General features: G+C 43.8%; 2 protein-coding genes across 4 annotated transcripts in view; both read right to left on the reverse strand.

Moving 5' to 3' along the window:
- Positions 1-123: 123 nt before the first annotated feature.
- LOC5515451 (heat shock 70 kDa protein 12A) lies at positions 124-7314 on the reverse strand. Of its 2 annotated transcripts, XR_007313785.1 has the most exons (6): positions 6574-7314; positions 4535-4771; positions 3792-3969; positions 2662-2846; positions 315-2025; positions 124-236 (listed from the first exon to the last, which is right to left on the reverse strand). XR_007313785.1 is itself a non-coding variant. In XM_048732799.1 (5 exons), the coding sequence occupies exons 1-5, from the start codon at positions 6874-6876 to the stop codon at positions 1132-1134; spliced, it is 1797 nt and encodes a 598-aa protein (XP_048588756.1). In that variant the 5' UTR covers positions 6877-7314; the 3' UTR covers positions 124-1131. The 2 variants fall into 2 exon arrangements, 1 of the variants encoding a protein (XP_048588756.1); XM_048732799.1 differs by having other exon boundaries at positions 124-2025.
- Positions 7315-8659: 1345 nt separating this feature from the next.
- Positions 8660-21392, reverse strand: part of LOC5515450 (multiple epidermal growth factor-like domains protein 8) — a 30342-nt gene continuing 17609 nt past the window's right edge. Inside the window, exons 23-32 of one of the 2 annotated variants that reach the window (XM_032385056.2) lie at positions 19213-19376; positions 17221-17365; positions 15698-16504; positions 14979-15227; positions 14385-14619; positions 13726-13912; positions 13302-13466; positions 12356-12489; positions 11707-11818; positions 8660-11145 (exon numbers count right to left, since the gene is read on the reverse strand). In XM_032385056.2, coding sequence (XP_032240947.2) covers positions 10042-11145; positions 11707-11818; positions 12356-12489; positions 13302-13466; positions 13726-13912; positions 14385-14619; positions 14979-15227; positions 15698-16504; positions 17221-17365; positions 19213-19376 — 3302 coding nt within the window. In that variant the 3' untranslated portion in view covers positions 8660-10041. Of the gene's footprint in view, positions 11146-11706; positions 11819-12355; positions 12490-13080; positions 13132-13301; positions 13467-13725; positions 13913-14384; positions 14620-14978; positions 15228-15697; positions 16505-17220; positions 17366-19212; positions 19377-21392 lie in introns of those variants that run through there. The other variant, XM_048732798.1, reaches the window with a different exon arrangement.

Genomic DNA, 21392 nt, shown 5'->3' on the forward strand with positions numbered 1-21392 from the left:
CAAATCGATGTTTTGAAAATGCGGCGTCGCGATACAACGGATTCGACAGTAAAGCCGTTTGTTTGCGCGCAAATTATGACAGCTTTCCTACTGTTGTCCTTATAGAGACGAAAAACAACAGAATAGGCCCTGTAAGGAACTTTATTAACCGTCCTTTCTATATTGCACCGTATAAGAAACTAATATGTTTCTCCAGCCTAGTCCCAGTCGTTCTTATCGGGTTTCCTGTGTTCAACCTAGTCCCAGGTGTTCTCATCGGGTTTGCTGTGTTCAGCCTAGTCCCAGTCGTTCTTATCGGGTTTCCTGTGTTCAACCTAGTCCCAGGTGTTCTCATCGGGTTTGCTGTGTTCAGCCTAGTCCCAGTCGTTCTTATCGGGTTTCCTGTGTTCAGCCTAGTCCCAGGCATTCTTATCGGGTTTCCTGTGTTCAGCCTAGACCCAGGCGTTCTTATCGGGTTTCCTGTGTTCAGCCTAGTCCCAGGCGTTCTTATCGGGTTTCCTGTGTTCAGCATAGTCCCAGACTTCATGAAGGATTCCTTCATACAAATTGTATTTGTTTCACTGATAAATATACATTCTACGTAAATTCCAATGTTCTGATGATTTATGTTCAAATATAAAGGTCACAGTGCTGGTTCACCTGGAGGAATTCTCGTATTAATTTCTTTTTTACAATTCTCTGACCTTTTTCCAGGACTTGGCCCTAACTACACGCATTTTCAAATAGAGATCCTACTACACAACGTTAAAGTCCTTATGAATCGACTAATTATATATTTTACTCTGCTTACTTGAACGTACTCGAGAAATTATATTTTTTGAACATGAGAATTTTCATTCAAAATACAACATTATTTTTCGGTGCATGTGAGCGTGGTGACTCCGGTCACATTCACACTAGAGTCAACAGCTTAGTGATGTATTTTGAGACTGCATTCGCACTAAGAGAGTCTTATTGAACGCATTCTCATTTGCGCAAATCAAATCAAATTGTGACTGACCAACCTTAGACCGCAATATCACACCTCTCCACGCACGTAAAGGTGACCAACCTTAGCGACCAGCCTTTGACGTCATTGTCACGCCATATCAGTGCATGTCACACCAAGTTACTAGTCATAATACGCGTAAGTCACGCCAGCGTCTTGGTGACTAGTCTGAGTGCCGCCTTTGCTGAGCTTCCGGAAGTGACGTCAATGGCGCTTACTTTAATTTCAGTTCCGCCGAAATACACGTCCAGTTCAATTTTCCTGGACAATCCTTGACTGGTGTCCGGACTGACCACCTCGAACTGGACGTTCTCAGCGACCACGCCCGCGTCTGTGGTAAACCCAATCGACTTGTTATTAGTACTGAAGAAGCGCAGCCTTGCTAACGTCTGCAACGGGTGCACGGGAGAGAAGAAGAACGATCGCTTTTCTCCGACTCTGACCTCTTCGTCTTCTTTCACTAAAATATCGAAAACGTCCTCACAAAAATCCACGCCATCTATACGGCTTCGCTTCGTCTCAGGGTGCTTTCCAGTTTCGAATTTTTCATTAATGTCTATACCGTATGTTCTAGCCATGACACGCGCTGATAGGAGATTAGGGTTCTGCGCGAACATCACTGCGCCTTTGATAATGGCTAGTTCGCTTTCTCTTGGCGTCAGAATACGTTTATTCGGGAATGCCTCAACAATAGCACGGCGTAAATGTACCGACTGCGAGAACCCTCCAACTAAGAACAATGTCTCCACTTCACCCAACCTTTCCTTGTTAAGCAAACTCTTGATAAGGTCTATAGTTTTGTCGGCGACTGGCTGGTAGAACTTCTTGATGATGTCCAGGTTAACGTACATATATCCGTCCCTGAGCGTCACCTCGTCTTCGCGGAAATACAGGCGCATACTCTCGTTGATGTTATCGTCCGTGCCAATTACTTGACTGTACGCATTCACGAAGTTGTACGGGAGAACGATGCTGATCTCTTCGTTGTCGATTCCGTGCTCGGCGCGTTTCTGAATCTCGAAGTCGCTCATTATTTTCTGTGGAAAATAGGCTAGAGTTTAATGGATCTTGGCGTGATTAGTGAATTGAATTAGGTTCTGATAGGATCTAAAAATAATGGTCTCGTTTTGATTTAGCATCTGTAGACTGTGTGAAAGTGTGGTAAACGTGTGTTCTGCATATGAATTAATGAATGAATTGGGGAAGTTTTTTTGTGAAGGGAGGCAAACTGGAGAGCCCGTAACAAATCCCTTTGGAACTAAGGTAGGTAGGTCTATTAGGTTAGGGTAGAAGTTGTTTGTTGTTGTGAGGTTGCGGTGGCAATAGAGTTTAGATAAGGTAATGTGACCTGAAGCTGGGCTGGGACGTGATGTTAGGTGTTCTGAGCGGTTGAGAAGATCAGTTTAGTTTAAGCTGGACGTAAAAGTGAAATATGGTGGGTCGGGGTATTGTAAGGTGTTCTTTGCGGCGGCAATGTGAGTTTGTAAGTGAAATATTTTATCATCATCTTTTGTGATATAGTAATAGTGAACTAAGGTTATTTGAGGTGAGTTAATGTGTGCTAATAAAATAGATTACAGTTCGCGGTGATACAAATATCCTGACCGTCTCCTAATCCTGGGTAAATCACTGGAGTAGACCATCTCGTGATTGGCTGGTTGTGAGTTACATACCTGCCAATCATTGGGGTAGTCCCGTATAAATTGTGTGATAAAATCATCGCCAAGGATCTTCTTCAGCATTGCGATGAATTCCTGGTCCACACACATCCCTCCTAGCTGTCCCCCTGTTGGGCAATGTATCTCCTTGACCGTGCCGTCTTTTTGCAGCTGGTGAGAAGTGATATCTAAAGTCCCTCCTGTTAAAAAGAAAGAAAAATGGTGTGCGGAATTAAGGGTGTTTCAAATCTAGGGTTACCGCTGCAGTGATTCTCTTGTAAAACATGCAAACAAAAAGTGAGGTGTTAGTAAGAAGTATCTAGCCTAGATCTGGTGTGATTTCCAGGGTCACTCCTATAAAACTTGTAAATACAGGGCAGGCGTTTCCAGGATTGGCTGAGGGGGTGCGCAGTCATAGGTGTCAGAAAAAGCACAGTATTTGGAGATTCCTTAATAAGAAATGACCCACTTTTTGGCCGCCAAGGAGCCCCCCCCCCCCCCCCCCCCCCCTGTGTACGCGCCTGCAGGGTGGTGGGAAAGAAAAGGAATATCTAGGCTAGATCTGGGAGGATTTCAGGGTCACTTCTATAACTCACATCACTTCTATGTGATGTGAGTTACTCCTGTTGTTAGGTGACATGACGGAAAAACCTGGAAAATTCGCAATTCGAGATAGAAAAAAGAAGACACAATTTCTTCTAATGGCCATCGGTTCCTTGTATTTCGGACTGATATTTAAACCACAAATAACGTGAGGCCGAAATGCAAATACCCAGATTTTTGCTTTTTAAGATATTTTTTCCTTGATCATCCTTGCGCTTTGTATGACCTCAAGGACGAAGAGCTCAAATTTCAATGACACTTTACAAAAAGTCGCATCAATTTTTAAAAAGTAGTATTTGATATTTTGTTTGCTATTACTCACTTACTCAAGTACTTAGAGAAATTTTCCGCCTTATTAGATCTGAAATGAGCTGATTTGAAGTGTTAAGTCATGTTTTTCCGTCATGTCTTGTTAGGCACGTGAACAGTGCGAGATAAAGTGAGCAATATGTCTGCCAGGGATAGTGTGATAAGTTGCCCAGATTTACTTCTGTTGAAACAAGAACACAGAGTGCGCGTAGGATTGGCCCCTCGGTACTTACCCCCGTTGTCGATGACCATATAAGAACCGGAAGTACCGCGAAGCATATCATTAACCAATTGTTCCCCAGTCTCTCCTACAAAGTCACTCATCTCTAAGCCTCGACAGTAGAACGAGGCTGCTTCCGGCTCAAGCGCTATAAGAAGTTGCTCCGGGTCTTCCTGGGATGCTAGACCTGCCTGAAGAGTGAAAAACATAATAAGCATCGTACACTTAACAGCAAAAATAATAATAATAATAAGAAGAAGAATTATGTGTGCGCAAAAGATGTCGTGAAATGATACGTTTTCCAACTTAAATGCTAAATATTTGCCACTAGGGAGGACAGTCAAAAGATGAAGATGTAAAATGATAGTGCTGAGACAAGATCGAGGGTGTCTTTGTAATGTATCCATGACATGGGTACCTGAGGAAAGAAGGAAGCGAGGAAGACCTAAAACAACACGTGTTTCATTTAGTCCATATTCTTTCCCTGGTTTGTGATCCCTGATTACTTTAAAATAGTTCAATATGACTGATCCGCCTCGATTAGCCTGACTATTTGCGGTTCAGCCTAACAGTATTAAATGTTGGTTATTGTTAATAAAGTCTGGAGTCAGTCTGAAAATCTGTGCGTTGGCTTTCCCCAACCCCTCTCGCCTCAGACATCCACAGGAATCCCAGACAGAAAGCCAGGAACTAGGTTGCAGATATCCTAGAGTTGTACGCTATACTTAACGTCTACCGCAAACTGTAAACACTCACGATATACGCTGCTTCGCGCATGAATTCCTTTGCCGCTGGTTCCCATATCGCAGGCACCGTCAACACCCACGCCACATCTGAGGCCTGGTACCTGGCGGTGTCGGCGTTCTTGTTCAGCGTACTATTGATGGTTTCCATGGCAACCTTCTTTAGGTATTCTAGGCAGACGGCGAACAAATCCAGGGCGCAGACTGAGCGGCCGTTAGCTGCCGTGACACGCGTTTCCTTGTCTAGATTCTATAGCAAATAATGAACTAAATATCACATTACATTACAGAACGAAAATATGGTCATAATTCGTGCGCGTACCCAGGATTTGCCAAGGGGGAAGGTGGGATGAAAAGTCTGACATCCAAAAAGGAAAAAGTATTTGATGCGATTCTTGAATAAGAAAACCGCCATTTTTTGGTAGTTAAGGAGGTGCGCGCACATCCTGTGTACCCCTCTCCCCTAGAAACGCGCCTGTGGTCAAGAGTAGAGAAAAGAGGGACTGCAATGAGGGATTTGTATCTTTGTAGGCGCATGTCTACGGGTGGCGGCTTTGGGCGCGGGCCGCCTGCTTATTCTTCTTCCCCTCATATTGATAGCTCTTCCAAGAGTCGCTAGAACGAACCGTAACTTCGTCATGACCGAGTAAACATCGCGCTCAACCACGCAAACAATTTAATTACAAAGCTCTATTATTTGAGTTTGTTTTGTATAGTTCTAACAAAAGACCTTTTAGCATAACACCAGGAAGAAGACATTTAATTACTAATAAGCATTATCAAGCCAACTAGAACAAAGAATCTTTACTTTTGACTTCTCTCAAAAACAAAACTAATATCTGACGAAAAATCCAAGGAATACCATGCTTACTCTAACGCGTTTTTGAACGGACATCCGTCTTGAAAAGAAAGCGTGCATTCCTGGGAGGTAAAGACGGGAGAGGAAGCTAAATCATACCCTGGGCAATCCTACGAATCCTACGGTTTTCCATAAATGTTCATAATACTTTTGAAACATTTGTTAGGCAAGTTTGAGACTTCCCCCAATGGATAAACATTTTTTTTATCCCTCCTGCCTCCAATTCCATCGACAAACATCTACCCTCACTTTTATTTTACCCCTACCCCCTCCACCGCTCACTCCACGCACTACAGGATATTGTAGCTGCTTCAATGCCATCCAAATAACCTAGCAATTAGTAGGGTTTAAATTAACAATTGGACTCGTAAAACGCAGAGTTTGCGAAATTATGATGTATTCTTTTAGTAAAACATTATACGAACAATCACGCTGACGCGAGCTCGGTTTACAAATTTAACTAAAAAATATTAAAGTTGCTATAGGATGTAGCCCGAGTCTCAGGCGATTTTATTTATCAAAAGTCGGAGAGGAAAAATAAAACTATCGCTTCCCGGTATATACTTCATAGGGAACGATAAAAGGGCCTGACACTCGGGCTATATACGATTCTTTCTAGAATGTTCCAAACCTCCATTATCTTGTGTTAAGATCTCCAAATTAATGAGCTCAGTGCTGAAGTAGTTAGGAAGAAGCTTGTGTGACAGACCGATCAGAATTTAAGATCGTATAACACTAACAAACCAGCTGCTATTGGCAATCTAACACGGTGTCACGGAGGGTGCGCCATTATCATTATATTCAGCTAGCGCTATTGCTATTTATAATATTCCTCGACTAATTGAAGGTTTGATATTAGAATTAAACGAAGCGGAAAATTCGCTGTTGGGGGCTGTCTTGTGTATGCTAGACCAACAGACCAGGGTAGCAACTTAAACCACACTGCGCTCTCGTGAAAAAACTTGCTAACTCATATGATTGAAGAGTAGGTAGATAATTGTTTATGCGCAAAGCGGAAAATATAATACATGGTGGAAGTGCATACTGCGGTTGATATTAAAACAAAAATGTATAATTATTTTTAAGCCTGATATCGCGAAAACATCACAGCAGCATTCGGTTGTAGATGCTCAGATGCTGTGAAACTCAGCATTGCAATCGAGATATAAATGCACAACACACGGTAAACCCACCTTTGCGTTGTAAAGAAGCAGCTTGAAACGGTCGAAGAAAAGCATCTCCGGCCCGTCATTTCTAGCTAAGTACTTTGCGTATGTCTCAAGAGCAGCATGACCGAACCGGTAGAATTCACCCTCCTCGGTCAGTAACACACACGTTGGCGTCTTGTAAAAGCTGAAGCCTTGGCCACGGCCCCATCCTCGGAACACATGAATATCCGCAGAGTTAACAGCTCCTAATGCAGCGAAGCCGAAGCCGCTATAAGTCGCGCCGAAATCTATGGCAATAATTATTTCTCTTCTCTTATTTTCTCCCATTTTCTATGAGTGGCGGGTGTTTAGTGTTGTGCCGAGTGAGTCTTGTCAAGCCGATTTGGTCGCTGCCTGGAGTTTGCTGTGAACTTGTGGTATTATCGATTGACCTGCTTGAAGGAGTGTTGTGGGGTCGAATGACTCGCGCGCGTCTAGTGGTTCTATGTAAGCGGGTATAATCGAATGTTAATAAAATGTCTTCTGTTTTCCGGTGACACTCTGCTAACACGCTTGAGGGATTTATGTGACAGGGTCACGACATTCCCGCTGATGAGAGATGCAATGGACCTCGCTCACTGTGAGTGAGGCTTGTGAGTGGCTTGGTGCTGTAGTGAACACTAACTGTGAACTGGTTTTTGTTCTCTTCCCTCTACTCCTCCCAGATGTATAATGTATTGTTGTAAGACACAGCCGCATAGCCAATATACAGATCTTCATTTCTATACAACATAGCAGCCACCCCTCTAGATCGCCCACCTCATTATAACAAACTTTATATTTATCCTCGATCAGGTCCCGCTAGCTCTACTGTTATTTAACCTCCTTATAGTGACCAACCCATCATATTGACCTCCTCTCTGAAACAACCAACTTCAAAATATCTATAAAATGGGTCAATCCTTCTGAGAAAATATATAGAATTTTCCAGCAAATGGCGCCTTAAGAGAACAACAAATTCGTTTCTGAATTGATGACTTAGCTAGACACGGTATTGGCGCTTACATAAATAAAGCGACACGCAAGAAATCACGGGAGCGAGGGGCCAAATCCCAAGACGACTGTCCCCAATCTCTTCTTCTTTACTGTATCATGATGAAGCAGGAATGACATCGTGTGTAATGAAATCTAACAATCCATATCAACCGATCAAGAACCGACAGCCTGTACTTGATCGAAGGAAGTGCGTCTCATATCACACTAGTAAAAAACTAGACTGAGCGGAGCCGAGGTACGATAACCACCTCGGATCGGATATGATCAGTTATCCAACGCTAGAAAAACATCAAATACTACACCACGAGGAGTTATCATGATTTATCACCCGTGCGCAGACAAGCCGATTATCGCCTTTTTCATACGCTTGTGCAGATAGGCCTAACGGGCTGACGACGAGTGCTGGTCTGTACAGGACCCGAAACGATCTCAAAAAGTTCCCCAACTGATCCCGGGACCCAAAACGATCGCCAGGAGTCTCCGAAATAAACCCCAAGGAATTGCAGTAATGGCAAACAAAAGGAATTGGCTTTCAGTTTTAAAAACATATGAAACATTTGAGCGTTATTTGTGTTACTATCAAGAAATTAACATAAACTAAAACCATAGTATTGAAGGTTTTAATATACGACTGCGCGGGAAATGCAGTGGTTGAGTCAGAAATTGGGGTAAAATAACAGTTCCCGTGATAGTAATTTGAAGGCGTGAATAAATTATTTATACATAACAAGCAATACAAGAAATTCTCCACATAGATTCACAGATAAGAAATGCTGCTTTCTGTAGGAAGCGAATCGTGTTAAGGTTATTTTTTGCAAATTTGTTTGCAAGGCGACAGAAATACAAAGGCGAGCGCACACCTCTCGTCCCGAGCCCCCTCTTCTTTGGTTCCGCGCGCGTTCATAGAGAATATAGCGGGCCCGGGATTCACCCCTTATGTTAGACCGGGGAACGGGTTACTGGGATTTTAGCTAAAAGGTAGGGCTTTGGGGACCAAAAACGGCCGCTTCAAGATATTTTATGTAAATGGTAGTTAGGACAACAGCCTTCCCCTCCCCCCAAAGTACAAAACAAGTTTCAGTGCGTTAATTTTATTATAAACTTTTCAGAAAAGGTGCATTTTGCATCCATTAATATTATTTTTTATTTCTTTCCTACCTACATCTTGTGTTTTAATATAATGTCACTATGGGCAATGTTGTATAAAACGATTCTGAAAGGCATATGTATATATTTTTGTGGAAATTCATTTGAATGAAGATTTTGATCTCAACAGAGACAAGTTTTATGGCACAGCCAGTCACCTGTTCTATGGTTAAAAACTCTTGTGTTTTTTTGCGTTTGCTTTTGTTTATTGACAAGGGTTGAATAAGCTCTTTGTGTTGAATATGCTTGTTTGTGTGTTTATTGACTATAATCGCAATTGCAGCAAAAAATGTGAATTTGACCATCAGCAATAAAAAACAGCAAAGCAATTTCTACAAATAGGAAACTAATCTCTGACGCCAAATTACCATAGGGCTTGAGACGTGTATGCCTAGTTCTCACCGAAAATTGAAAACAGTTGTTGTTACTGGAAGAAACCGTTTTTTGATAGAAAGTTTTCTAGGAAAAGTATTGTGGAGAAAATGCATAGAATCCCTGCCACAATAAAATCAATATATTCAGTGGCTTTAAAAAATCACGTGGCTGATAACTGTACCCGGCCCAGACTACTATAGAGCAATACCAACCAGGAGTGTGTCCAGAGAGGGGGAGGGCCAAGGGGTCCGGGCCCCACCCTGCTCATTTGCAGAAATGTGAAATTACGTGGGGAAGCAGTAAATAGACAAATTTGACTAGTGGAATAGTTTAGAGAGTGCTCGGCTTATGACTTTTGTGTATGATTATATTGGATCTAGATGTTTATAGTGACCTATTTCCCCAGAAATCAGGAATAGCTTTAGAATGTGAGAAAACCATTCCTAGGTCAGTGATATGTTTGAACCCAGCCTGCATTTTTCTCAGGACACGCCCCTGCTAACTGACGATGCCCGTCAAACACTATCACGGGTCAATAAATACCTATAAAACGCTTCTTATAAGTTCAACCAAACGGTACCAAATTTGTCATACAAGGGCTTGGTCGAGTCATGGGTGAAACAACAAACAAACCGAAGCAGGGCGTCGACAAATCGCAATTTGTAAATGTAAATGCTCTGACGTAGCTTGTAAATACTCCGCCCGACAATCGGTCCGACAAATCGCAACTTGTGAATGCTCCGCCCGACAATCGGTCCGACAAATCGTAGCTTGTGAATGCTCCGCCCGACAATCGGTCCGACAAATCGTAGCTTGTGAATGCTCCGCCCGACAATCGGCTCGACAAATCGGTGCGTGTAAATCCGTCTTGAATTTGATAAAAGATTAAAATTAGCAGTGACTGTGACGTACTTCGCATGCGTCGCGCATGCGTCGCTAGCTTGTGACAGTCACCGTGTGTCTAGTGTTGGTCTTCTGTCCACTCATAAGTTGATGCCCAAATATGGAACCAATGGTATGCTGCGAGTTCGACAGCGTCAACGCAGAGCCGAACGATAGCTGAAAGTCCGAATTCTCGTTGCCAGGCAACCTGAACATGACAGTGACAACCGAGGCCTTGGTATCAGCGGTAGTCTCTATGGCGGCTTGACTAATCAGAGGCCGATCCGCCACGTCACGCAAATAGATCTGCGCCTTGCGTGGGTGTAGCGCGTGTTCGACGCGCGTACGCGAGTTCTCGCGCTTTATCTTCCAGCAGCTTTTCTGAGGCGGGCCGCGCGTGTCCACGATGAAAGAGTAGCTTGCGAACGGGCGGCTCGCCATTGTCTCTAGCTCGCGCTCTTGTACCTGCGCGATGCGACGGCGGTCGTGAAACTGCTTCATCTTCCACGTGATCACGCAGATAGAAAGCACGAGGAAAAACACGGAAAAGAACACGGAGAAAAACACAAAGAGGTCTATGTTGGAGACATCCTGGCGGAAGTAGACTACTCCGGTGGTGTCCGGAGACGCCGAGCTCCCCACACCTCGAAACACCAGGTAAAATCGCACAGAGCGGAGTAAATGCTCCTCATACGGGAACGTGATTATTAAACGCTTCTCCACGGAACGAACCACGGTCACGTCATCATTACCACTGAATGTCACGAACGTGTTGAGTCGATTAGGTCCCGCGTTAATTTCCTTAATATTGAGGTTACTATCGGCTGATCTTCGGCGGCGTCTCGAGCTTTCCGAGTTTACCTCGACCACATGAGTTAAATTGCTTTCATACACGGAGACTGCCCGGTTATCTGGGGTAATGTACACGTCCAGGCCGCCTCGGAACACGTCGATAGTTGTTCGTATATCGACGTTTGTGTACTTTGGAAAGACGACGTACGGTACGGTCAGGCCTTGTGATAACGGCTGAACGTTCTTGTCGTTAATCTCTTTGGTCGGGTCGTTGCTGATGAAGAATTCTTGCATGTGGTTAATCTTGGAGTAGCACAGGCGGCTATCGGCCGGAGAACCAAGGAAGCCATCCACGCATTTAGTACACTAAAGAGCAAACACAGCATAAATACAGTCGTCTCGGACTCGAATATGCCCTCGGACAATGCCAAGTTATTGCAGACGGGGCATCTAAAATACAGCATTTAAATCAAACTAGGCGACTAAAATACAGCATTTTAATCAGTGGTACAAAATGCAGAAATCAAGCTGATAGGTCGAGAACATTTCCTTATATGAGGACAGGCGCACGATTGATGTCTTAAAAAATGATCTTGAACAACTTTCTGCGCCATTTGTAACCAGGCCCTCTTTAAAAAAGTATGACGAACGTTGACCAAGCTTTGTTAGAAACAGGCAGAACAATAGGTTAGATGTCAAGCATTGCACTGGTGGCCAGGGGGGCTTTAATGACATCTTGGTTGACTATAAACTTCTTGATTGGCTTAGAAGGTGAGTATTTCAATCATTCTTTTCTATTGAAAACTAAATCTATTCTTTCTGTTTGTACTTCTGGCCATGCCTGGGAGAGTTCCGAAGATGAAAACTGAGCAAAGTGCGTTCAAACGTCCTTTAGACCACCGTATTCTACTCAGTGTCAGATCATACCTGATTTTTGTAGCAATCGTTTTGACCACTGTGACATTGTTCTGCGGTGTTATTCTCACAGCTACATTTCCCTCGCTCGTCACAGATGCTGCCGTGACCATTACACTGACATCTGAGAAATAACAGGAGTCGGTATCTCAATCAGCAACAGCATAACCATAACCATCAACGGTGACATTTAGGGGAGAAAGAGGAACCATGTGTATGATGACTCATTTGGCATTTTCGCATGTGGTAAAATAAAATTGATGGACCATGAAGCAGAAATATGGAGAAAAATGTTCTGCAAGCGGTTCTCTGCAACCAATGTTTCTCACAAAGCTTACATGGTATACACAAATATCCCTTAAAGATTGGACAACTGTGAATGTCGTTTAGAAGTAAACCGTTTTCAAATTTATCAAATTTATTCAAGCATTGTGTTAAAAAAAGTTGGATGCCCTGATTTTAAAAATTTGACGTAAAATTCCTTAAAAAACCATGCAATTATTAAAACCTGGGCTATTCTTTTTGTTTGTTGTTTTGTTGTTGTTGTTTTTTTTGTTTTTTTTTTTTGGGGGGGGGGGAGAATAAACCTCCGTCCCTACTCTGTTGCCGCCGCCAGGGCTGTAGCAATTGGCTGTAGCTATTGGGGGGAGTGGGGACAAACCTTGAGCAGTAGCCCTGGAGGAAGAAGTGACCAGGCACGCAGTGCTTACACAGGAGCCCCGTACTGAAGTTACCACACAAGCACTCGCCGTCTTCATCGATCACGAGAGGCCCGCGCGTCAACCACTGGACCACCTGGGAGCAAGAAGACAAAGTGTTTAGATCAGAATGCTAATACATGGTGGCGCGTGACAACCACTGGACCACCTGGGAGCAAGAAGACAAAGTGTTTAGATCAGAATTAGATCAGAACGCTAATACATGGTGGCGCGCGTCAACCACTGGACCACCTAGGAGCAAGTAGACAAAGTGTTTAGATCAGAATTAGATCAGAACGCTAATACATGGTGGCGCGTGACAACCACCTGACCACCAGGGAGCAAGTAGACAAAGTGTTTAGATCAGAATTAGATCAGAACGCTAATACATGGTGGCGCGCGTCAACCACTGGACCACCTGGGAGCAAGAAGACAAAGTGTTTAGATCAGAATGCTAATACATGGTGGCGCGTGACAACCACTGGACCACCTGGGAGCAAGAAGACAAAGTGTTTAGATCAGAATTAGATCAGAACGCTAATACATGGTGGCGCGCGTCAACCACTGGACCACCTGGGAGCAAGTAGACAAAGTGTTTAGATCAGAATTAGATCAGAACGCTAATACATGGTGGCGCGTGACAACCACCTGACCACCAGGGAGCAAGTAGACAAAGTGTTTAGATCAGAATTAGATCAGAACGCTAATACATGGTGGCGCGCGTCAACCACTGGACCACCTGGGAGCAAGAAGACAAAGTGTTTAGATCAGAATTAGATCAGAACGCTAATACATGGTGGCGCGTGACAACCACTGAACCACCTGGTGTATTTGATTAATTAGAGTAGAAGGCTGATTGTTCTTTACAGTTATCATCATCATCATCATCATCACCATTAGAACCTATACCTGATCTGGGTCAAGCGACAGGCTGAAGTTCCTGGCTCTCTCAAGATCCTTGCGGTCCATACACACGGTGGCGGTGTGGTTACACGTGTGGTAGCACGAAACACAGGACCCGTTATTACGCGCGTCTCCCACATAAAGCGGTTCACAGTACTGGCAACTGGAACCCTGAAAACGTAAAGTCAAGTCAATGTCAAAAGCCAACCCACCCGAATGGAATGTCCGCTTAAATGAAAGACAATAATGTACCACTTGCTGGAACACAACGGGTAACCTTATATAAAATGATTTGCGGTCTTTTTCTTAACTAGCCAGCTCAGAAATTTACCTACCTATTTTGCATCCCATTTGGGGTTAGGAGGGAAGCGTTTAGCTAAAAGCCGGGATTAAAGCACCCGTAACTTTGAAATGTTGCGTTACGACTTACCGTTGTGTGATTTCGGCAATCGGTACATACGTCACGCTTCGTCGCATTAGCACAATGACCGTGACCATTACACAGGCATTCCACCGAGCAGTTTGGTCCTGTCCAGCCAAAGCTACAAGTGCACACGTCAGGCGATGTGCACTTGCCATTAACGCAGCCCTGGGTACAAACCGGTACGCACTGACCGCTGGGAAAATACAAAATAGTTGAGTGAGCCCTGGGTACAAACGGGCACGCACTGACCGCTGGGAACAAATACAAAATATTTGAGTGAGCCCCAGAAGTGCTTCAGGTAAGAGACTGCACCAAATGTAGTATCCCGGAGCAAGCAACAATCCCAAGATATGTTCAATGGCCAGACATGAGTAGTATGAAGCGCCTGAAGCGCCTTTATGCGTCTTCAACTCGACCACGTTTTATCTGCACTTACATTGCATCTTACGAGGGGGATTACATTCAGTTAACCTTTGCCCGCACCCACTGCATCTGTGTGCCAACACTTCCACACTATGTACCTTGGTACGAATACACCATTTTAAACAAGGGCTAGGACATGGGGCACGGAGGGTTTACGGGGATGGCTCTTGTGAATTTCTTGAGTCAAGAGGCAGCGCTAAATTATTCACGTTGAAAAAAGACACAAAACATCTTGGTCTTACCTGAGTGCCTGCTCGTAGCCTGGTTTACAGACGCATCTGAAGAACTCGGGGGTGTCCACGCAGTTTTGCAGGGCCGAGCAATTATGCCTGCCATTAAGGCACTCATTCTCAAGGGGACACAGCAGTGACGCCCATATAGGAGCCGCGGGGGTAGTGATATGTGTTGTGACGTTGTAGTTTGTCTTTTGAGGTCCTGCATCTATGGAGTTGCCCTGACACGTACCGGGTAAAGGCCCTATGAGGAGACAAGGAGAAAGGTTTATAGATTTGTCAGGTTTAAATGGTGGGATCGGCTACAAAACCTGTCACGTCACATCACCTGACCCTCGTTTGTTACAGTACATACGTCACGTGACTCATATGGAGCTATCTGGTTGGCTAATACTCACCTGTAAGAATCCCCTGTTTAAAAAATACGTCACGTGCCCCATATGGGGGTATCTTATTGGCTAATACTAACACGTAAGAATCCCCTTATAAATACCTCACGTGACTCATATGGGGGTATCTTATTGGCTAATACTCACCAGTAAGAATCCCCTGATAAATACGTCACGTGACCCATATGGGGCTTTTTGATTGGCTAATACTCACCTGTAAGACTCCCCTCCATGCAAACGCCGATCCCATTTGACCCCTGTTCGCTACACCACGCACAGTGATGGCTCTTGAGGCATTTTGAACACTGATTGGACGGCAAGCATGATGGGAGGCACGACTGTGAGGACCCCCGTAGGATACGGCCAGCCCCCCCTGACACGCCAAGCAGGGGGAGGTAGGACGGGGGGTAGCACTTGCCGAGGGAAACGCTCCAGACGCATTCTAACCAGCCACCTTCACCCCCTGGGGATAGAATTGGCATTGTATGTAAGCAAACAGCACTCGTCGGACACAAGTGTGTAAGCAAAACATTTTGTTAGTATGAAAACAGCCCAACAACATTCAATACCATTTAGTTATATACAGCATCACAGTAGTAAAGTAAGCACTTTCTATCGGTATATGACTACATAGAAACACTCAAGCGTGAAAAAATTGGAAACGAAGTGAAAGAATGAAACCATCAACCATTCAAAGAGACGTTTAACATAAAAAGGTCAGCCCTGTCAAAGATTGTCGATCAACCACTCCTTTGCGGTTTATTCGCAAAGAAACTACAAAGGTTACCCGCTTTAACCAGCCGATGGAAATGGATGCTTTGTCTGACTCGACATTCATCGGGAACCAAAAATGGCGGCGTGATTGCTTCTTTAAGATTTATTTCGCTGCGAATTTATTGACAATACGGTAATGATAAGGCTGCTTTGACGTACCCTTTGACGAGAGGCAGGAAGCGCAGTCTGTATGCACGGAGCAGTTTGAAGGACATGCAGAAGATTGCGTGACGGAAACACTCATAGAAGGGTAGCTAGCAGTCACGCCAGTACTAAAGCAGCCCCATCCCACCCCCTCTGAGTAGAACTGCTGCTTGGACTCTGTAATCCACTTGAGCTGGGAAGTCCAGACACACGAACCCGCGGTACAGTCAGCACATGACGCGCGTGCGCACTGGGTGGTACTCTCCAGACAGTTACCAGCGTCAGTGACACTCGTCTGAGAAGCGTCACATGGATAAGACGAGCTACAGGACGTACCATACGCCACGCACGTCCCTCCAGCAGGGCAGCCCACGCACCATGAACAGCGGTTTTCTGCGGTAGGGGAGCCTGGGTATCGCCCAAGGCAAGACGCGCAACTGTTGTAAGATGCGCATGCGCGATGTTTCGCTGCCGTGACGTCACAATTTGTTCCATTGAGGAAGACCACGTGCGTGACGTTCGGGATTGCGTGACATATAGTCGGTGTGGGTGAGCCTATGGGGTAACACACGGATTTTTTTACAGCGCTTGATTGGTTCAAGGACAGCGAAGTATTATTAACTTCGCACCAGTTACAGCCTGGCGCCGAAATGCACTCCATACTTTCCAGCAGTCCCTGGCACAGGTCGGTAGGTATTGTGAACCTGCTTAGAGAGGAGGACGGGTAGCCATGGGAACCACCAAATAGATAGATCTTGTCCTGTACTATAGAAGAGGCTGCAGCAAAGACAGGCCCTGGAGCCACGCCCAGCACAGCGGAGCCTGAAAATAGGATAAAAGGTCGTTTTCCTCCCTCCACAAAACCAACAATTTCGATCTTAACTGTGATCCGTAGTCAGACATGAGTTGTATGGCGGCTGCCCGAGGCGCCTTCCCATGTCTTCAACTGACCCCGTCTGAATCTGCGCTCTCGTAATTCAGCATCTAGCTGCGATGAGAGTGATTAGCTACTCCAATTTATTATTATTTTTTTTATTTTGATACTACATTTAAGGGTGCCGGCATACAGCTATTTCAAATACGTTGCACTCGGAGAATCCATGTGGCGTAGCCCGCAGTGCTTCATGGGTATCAAATAAATAAGAAAATAAGCGAAAATAAAAACAAACACATACGTAGAAAGCTTTAACATTCTTCTTTTTGTACCTCTAAACGTTCACCCTGTTTTCAGAGACCAGGATTCACCTATTTATAAGTTACCCATAAACCACTGCGGGTTACGATACATCGATGCTCAGGTGCAACCTTATTTGAAATGGGCGTATACGAATGCGAGAACGATTATAATGATAATAACGAAACCAAGTGGTGATCATGTGTGAACATAGCTTTTATTCTCAATTAATTTTTGCTTGGTACGACTTCCCAAATAAGGAAAAATAAAAGTCCACAGCGCTACGATCTAGCCTCTATTTCTTATCATTTTCCAGTATAACAGGAAAAACCTTCGTAAGCGAAAACCCTATCTTTGTACTTACCCTTCGCACGCATGTTGTGCCAGAAGTTACAGCTGATCTTGTAGACCAGCAGCTCGTCTGAGATAGTGTTCTCGTCTGCCCGTCCCCCGTACACGACCATAGTGTCATTCACGACAACAGCTGAGTGGAAGAACTTTGGCGACGGCTGGTCGTTGTCAGACAATGGGGGCATTTGTCAGACAATTGGGGAATAAGGGCGCTAAGGGATCACGTGACCTTTTGGGTGGCAAATTTAAGCCAAAATAAACACAGAAATGACTGCGCCCGTCACACCAGAGAACGATGAAGAATGAAATCTTTAAATCAAATTAAACCCTTTCCACGAAAGAAAAAAAATTAGGCTTTATTCGAAAGCGACAAATAAGCGAGTTTGCCTCCCAAAAAGTCACCTGATCCCCTAGCGCAATTGCAAAGCCTGCTCACAAGAGGTAAATAATACCCAATTGTAATCGAGGTGAACTCGACTCATTGGTAAAGCAGGATGCATACTGGCGACATAACAACATGGACGTGTGTGCTGCTTTATGTTCTAATGTTCAAGTGATGTAACGTGACATAACAACATGGGCGTGTGTGCTGCTTTATGTTCTAATGTTCAAGTGATGTAACGCGACATAACAACATGGGCGTGTGTGCTGCTTTATGTTCTAATGTTCAAGTGATGTAACGTGACATAACATGGGCGTGTGTGCTGCTTTATGTTCTAATGTTCAAGTGATGTAACGCGACATAACAACATGGGCGTGTGTGCTGCTTTATGTTCTAATGTTCAAGTGATGTAACGCGACATAACAACATGGGCGTGTGTGCTGCTTTATGTTCTAATGTTCAAGTGATGTAACGCGACATAACAACATGGGCGTGTGTGCTGCTTTATGTTCTAATGTTCAAGTGATGTAACGCGACATAACAACATGGGCGTGTGTGCTGCTTTATGTTCTAATGTTCAAGTGATGTAACGCGACATAACAACATGGGCGTGTGTGCTGCTTTATGTTCTAATGTTCAAGTGATGTAACGTGACATAACATGGGCGTGTGTGCTGCTTTATGTTTTAATGTTCAAGTGATGTAACGTGACATAACAACATGGGCGTGTGTGCTGCTTTATGTTCTAATGTTCAAGTGATGTAACGTGACATAACATGGGCGTGTGTGCTGCTTTATGTTTTAATGTTCAAGTGATGTAACGTGACATAACATGGGCGTGTGTGCTGCTTTATGTTCTAATGTTCAAGTGATGTAACGTGACATAACATGGGCGTGTGTGCTGCTTTATGTTCTAATGTTCAAGTGATGTAACGTGACATAACAACATGGGCGTGTGTGCTGCTTTATGTTCTAATGTTCAAGTGATGTAACGTGACATAACATGGGCGTGTGTGCTGCTTTATGTTCTAATGTTCAAGTGATGTAACGTGACATAACATGGGCGTGTGTGCTGCTTTATGTTCTAATGTTCAAGTGATGTAACGTGACATAACATGGGCGTGTGTGCTGCTTTATGTTCTAATGTTCAAGTGATGTAACGTGACATAACAACATGGGCGTGTGTGCTGCTTTATGTTCTAATGTTCAAGTGATGTAACGTGACATAACATGGGCGTGTGTGCTGCTTTATGTTCTAATGTTCAAGTGATGTAACGTGACATAACATGGGCGTGTGTGCTGCTTTATGTTCTAATGTTCAAGTGATGTAACGTGACATAACAACATGGGCGTGTGTGCTGCTTTATGTTCTAATGTTCAAGTGATGTAACGTGACATAACAACATAACATGGACAAAACGACATAGGGGGAATATATGCTATGTCGCAAGTGAGCCATTCTTACGCTTAATCGGCAGCCATGTTTGATTTGGGGATACGCGTGGTCTTGCGGGCGAGCGGGATAAGGGATGTCTCTTCCTCTTATCGCACTATTTTTTTCTTTGCTATTCCGATTACCAGCGCGATAAAACACCATTGCTTGCAACGGTGCTGATAGCTTTACCTGGTTGCCAGGCAACGCTTGAAGGAGACTCCATCGTCTGCTGGGAAGATGCAAGGAGTAAAGCTCATCAGAGACGGTCACCCTGTGGGACTTGTGCAGGTAGCCTCCAAAGACTAGAATAGACTGGGTGCTAGCGTGATAGACGGCACTATGACCATATAGACCTTAGGTTCAAAAACACAAGAAATGGTTAAAGAGGCACTATGACCATATAGACCTCAGGTTCACAAACACAAGAAATGGTTAAAGAGGCACTATGACCATATAGACCTCAGGTTCAAAAACACAAGAAATGGTTAAAGAGGCACTATGACCATATAGACCTCAGGTTCACAAACACAAGAAATGGTTGAAGAGGCACTATGACCATATAGACCTCAGGTTCACAAACACAAGAAATGGTTATAGAGGCACTATGACCATATAGACCTCAGGTTCACAAACACAAGAAATGGTTAAAGAGGCACTATGACCATATAGACCTCAGGTTCACAAACACAAGAAATGGTTAAAGAGGCACTATGACCATATAGACCTCAGGTTCACAAACACAAGAAATGGTTAAAGAGGCACTCTATTGTCCTCTTCCGCGTCAGCGCGGTTTCAAACTTGCCGCGTTGAATATCAACAAATTAACTACCCACATCGATGAACTAAGAATTCTGCTTGACGAAAATCCAATCGATATACTCGCAATCAATGAGACTAAACTTGATGATAATGTTTCGGACAACGAGGTTCATTTGTCAGGGTATGAACAAATTATTCGCCGCGACCGCACTAGTGGTGGTGGTGGTCGTGTTTGTTTTTATGTCCGATCAGGCATAAACTATAAGGTTCGTTCGGATTTGAATATCCCTGATCTAGAAAACTTATGCATAGAGATAAATAAACCTCGTTCTACTCCTTTTTTGTTAAATACTTGGTATAGGCCACCAAATTCGCCTGTCAGTATATTCTCTTCTCTTGAAATATTAATTGGCAAACTAGACTCCATGAATGTCGAATATTTTTTTAGGTGATTTAAACTGTGACCAAACCGCTGTAATTCCAGACAATAATACTAACCTGATGAATAATATTTCTGACATTTATGGCTTAACACAATTGATCAAAGAGGCCACACGAATCACCGAGAACACAGCAACACTGCTCGAAGTTATTTACACTAATCATCCTGACAGAATTGCCTGTTCTGGTGTTTCCCATGTTGGTATAAGTGACCATAGCCTGGTTTACGCCTATCGCAAATTGTCAATTGGTCCGCCTAACAAAGGACACTCTACTATTATATATCGCAAATTCAAAAATTTCAATTCTGATGCATTCCGCGCTGATATTGCATCTCTGAACTGGAACTTTCTTAATTCTTACAATGACCCGAATGTCATGTGGGATAATTGGAAAGAAATGTTCCTCCATTTCGTTGAAAAACATGCGCCTTTGTGCACTAAACGAGTCCGATTATCCAAATCGCCTTGGATTAACTCGGATTTGAAAAAACTAATGCATCAGCGAGATGTCTTTAAAATCAAGGCTATTCGCTCTAAAGACGTAAACGATTGGAAGATATTCAAAAAGTATCGGAATTTCGTAAATTGCCAAATCAAAATTGCCAAGCAAATATATTACGACAATGCTTTTCGCGAAAATGAAGGTAACATTCGGAATACCTGGAAAGTGATCAACGAGCTTATCTCGCGAAAAACGAATAACTCTACTATAAAGGAGGTAAAACTAGATGATGACCATTCTATTACAGATTCGCTCAGCTTGTCCGAAGCCTTTAATCCGCACTTTGCGACAATCGGACCTAATCTAGCGAATAACATAGCTGCTAGTAGCGATTTGTCTCATCTTAATTTCTTAACTAGAGCAGCAAATAACAATTATTTCAATCTGACCGTTACTAGCCAGTCTAAAGTTTTGGCTCTTCTTCGCAAACTAACTAAAACAAAAGCCACAGGTTTAGACGGAATTCCCGCTCGGATTCTGAGAGAATGCTCCGATCTAATTGCAGCATCTCTTTGTTTAATTTTTAACCGTTCCATTATCTCTGGAATTTTTCCTGATAAATGGAAAAGTGCTAAAGTCACTTGACATTCAAAAAACGGCCAGAGGTCTGACGTAAACAATTATAGACCCATCTCTGTCACTCCTATTGTGGCGAAGATTTTTGA

This window comes from Nematostella vectensis, chromosome 9 (genome assembly GCF_932526225.1).
Source record: "Nematostella vectensis chromosome 9, jaNemVect1.1, whole genome shotgun sequence".
NCBI classification, from domain to species: Eukaryota; Metazoa; Cnidaria; class Anthozoa; order Actiniaria; family Edwardsiidae; genus Nematostella; species Nematostella vectensis.